General features: G+C 40.4%; 1 protein-coding gene across 1 annotated transcript in view; it reads left to right on the forward strand.

The window, feature by feature from the left end:
• CUNH5orf30 (chromosome unknown C5orf30 homolog) overlaps window positions 1–2761 on the forward strand; it is a 6776-nt gene extending 4015 nt beyond the window's left edge. The window contains exon 2 of the mRNA XM_008630794.2: window positions 1643–2761. Coding sequence (XP_008629016.1) covers window positions 1664–2287 — 624 coding nt within the window. The 5' untranslated portion in view covers window positions 1643–1663 and the 3' untranslated portion in view covers window positions 2288–2761. The remainder of the gene's footprint in view (window positions 1–1642) is intronic.
• The last annotated feature ends 214 nt before the right edge of the window (window positions 2762–2975 follow it).

Here is a 2975-nt window from a genome sequence, read left to right on the forward strand (position 1 = left end):
AGTAGAAAAATATTTTGACAATGGATGTTTTAGGATTTTAGCCAGTCACCCCAAGGGGTGGCTGATCCTTTGTCCAATTAGACTATGAAGAAAAAAGTCTATAAAAGAGTTTGTAAAATAATTAAATCAATCAGTCTTGCTGCACAATTCCTGCCTGCTGGATCTTCTCCTCCTCCTCCTCCCTATGGCTGCGGGACACGGTGATATACCGTAGGAACCAGGCCTGCGGTAATATCTAATTGCAGAAGATGGAATAAAGTATTTCCTTGTTTGTCTTTGCTACTTGGCCTGTGATGTTCTAAGCCTCAAAATGGCAGCAAGTAGTAGCTTTAAAAGTTTGCAAACTCTTGGAAGAACGTTTTAAGTCAGTCTTATTTGTGAAATATTATTGAGCTTTTGAATGTAGTTTAGGGTGACGTATAATGAATTTCAGAATTGTTTCTGCTTAACACTTAGATGCTAACATTCGTTCCTTTGAGTCTTGTTGCCTTTAAACATGACATAGCTCTGCTGAATTTTTTGGTGAACTATATTGACTACAGAGCCATGAGCTGCAGTTTAGAGCAAAGGTGACAGTCTGACAATGAAGAAAGCATGGATTTGGAAACAAATGTGACCGTTCTGTTTTGTGAAGTAGCAGTGTCACTGAAACGGTCCATGTGATGCTGAAAATAGAAATGAGAAGAAGGCTTCCCAGTGTTCTAGCATCTACTGGTGTATACTTGCTGTGATGGTGACCATACGTTTCCATGTTAGAGGTGGTAATAGCTTGTAGTGAGCACTTGCGTCTGTAAAGGCACCAAATAATGTGTTTGGAATAGTTGTGAGGGAAGGGTAAAATAGTCTGTTTCCAAGAGAAATAGGAAAAAAACAAATAAATATTGCGTATTCTTAAGATGCTTATAAGAATCTAATGCTATATTCATTAAACACGGTATACTTTGTTAGAAATACATTAGAATTCTATTAGAATAAAAGAGTGTGTGTTTGGCTGATTGTGAATAAGTGATAGGTGAATTTTCTTGAGGAGTGGGTGACGATTGCTGATGACCTAATCAGACAGGTGTGAAACAGCCAGGATGCCATTCTTTGAATTTAAAGCAAGCTGTCTGCACATCTGGAAGATGGAAGCACTGCAGTACACTCAGGAGATCAGGTCTGGTCTGCGGTCATACCTGAACGAGGTGGTATCTGTTAGGCAGGTTTTTTGAAAGCTTTGTTTAATAAGATTATTGTCAATAGACAAATTATGCAGTAAATACCAGGGGAAGGTGCTATGGATCTGCTAATGGATGTAGATGTTGCAAGAGGTCAGGGACTACAAGGAATCAAATGCACCAAAAGGCTGAAAAAATTATCTGGCGAGATGATCCACTTCTGTGTATGGTAGTATTCAAGTATGTTTTTAGCTATTAAGAATTATCAGTATCTTTACAGTATCTTTTATTAAAAAACCCACCCAAGATAATTTTGAAAGACAGATGTTGGTGATAGTTCTGTTATGTGACACCCTGCAGAGGTAAGACAAGGCTGAATAGGCAAGTATTGGTTATGACTTGTGGGTAATACAAAATTCCATTTTTGTGGTCCTCTCTGAGCACCTTGTGTTGCATTTTCTGACCAAGCTCTGTTTTATTTTTAGGAGCAAAGCTTTGTGTTTAAAATGGAAGTTGATGTGAATGGAGAGTCCAGAACTGCCCTCTCCAATTTCCCTGTGCCCCTTGCAGAGGTGAGTTGTGCAGGCAGGATGGAAGGAGAAAAGCCACGCTGTTCCAGCACCCCCTGCTCACCAATGCGGCGGACAGTCGCAGGATATCAGATCCTTCACATGGATTCTAACTACCTGGTTGGCTTCACAACTGGAGAGGAGCTGCTAAAATTAGCCCATAAGTGTACGGGAAGTGAAGAGAATAAAGGAGAATCTGGTCTGAACTTGGGCTCCAAACATCTTGATTCAGGACTTCCACGTTCCTCGCGCTTGTACAAAACTAGAAGTAGGTACTACCAGCCATATGAGATCCCAGCAGTAAATGGAAGGAGAAGGAGACGGATGCCCAGTTCAGGGGATAAATACAATAAAGCTTTACCATATGAACCTTACAAGGCATTTCATGGTCCCCTGCCTCTCTGTCTTTTGAAAGGTAAAAGGGCTCATTCCAAATCCCTGGACTACCTCAATTTAGACAAAATGAGCATTAAGGAACCTGCTGACACGGAAGTGCTACAATACCAGCTCCAACACCTTACTCTTAGAGGGGATCGTATGTTTGCAAGGAATAGTACATGAGCTATCATCTCAAATTTAGAAATGGTTTCTTACCTTCTCTCTGTTGCTGCAAAAATCCACTGTTGTACTGTGTACATGACTGTCCACATTGTAGGTGGTTGTATCAGCTCAGTGTTACCAGAAAGGAATTTATTTGAATACAGTCTTAGCAATGCAATGTGTTACAAATAATTGGAGAGAGAAATCTTTCCTGAGCAAGCAGCTTCTGATGCAGATTTCACTGCAGCTGGTGGACGTTTTTTTGGACACATTTTAAAAAAAAAAAGATTTTGATTTTTGGGATTTTTTTTTTTTTTTTTGTTGGTACAGCTAGATCTAGTATTTACAGTATTTCAGCACTGAAAAATTGGTGATGTCTGCTTGGTTGTTGCTAATTTTGGCTTGATGTTAGAAAATGCTCTTGGATAAGTACTCAAGGAGGTTTTTTGGTTTTACTTTTTGTTTCTGTAATAAAATGTGGGATATGCCCAGCCACTGCCCGGGAGGGATGTCTGCTGAGAGAAGAGATTTCGCAATCACCCAGCAGGACTCCCTGGAAAGGACTTTTGAGTCATGGTGAGGAAAAGTAGACCCACAATCCTTTGGGAGACCCTATGCAGATCATTCTGTAACCCACTGGTCTATCCCAGACCCTCTGTAATCCATTGGTCCCCTTGCTGATCCCCTGTATCCCTATAAAAGACCAGTT

The sequence above is a fragment of the Corvus brachyrhynchos genome, unplaced genomic scaffold (assembly GCF_000691975.1).
Source record: "Corvus brachyrhynchos isolate BGI_N302 unplaced genomic scaffold, ASM69197v1 scaffold33, whole genome shotgun sequence".
Classification (NCBI taxonomy): Eukaryota; Metazoa; Chordata; class Aves; order Passeriformes; family Corvidae; genus Corvus; species Corvus brachyrhynchos.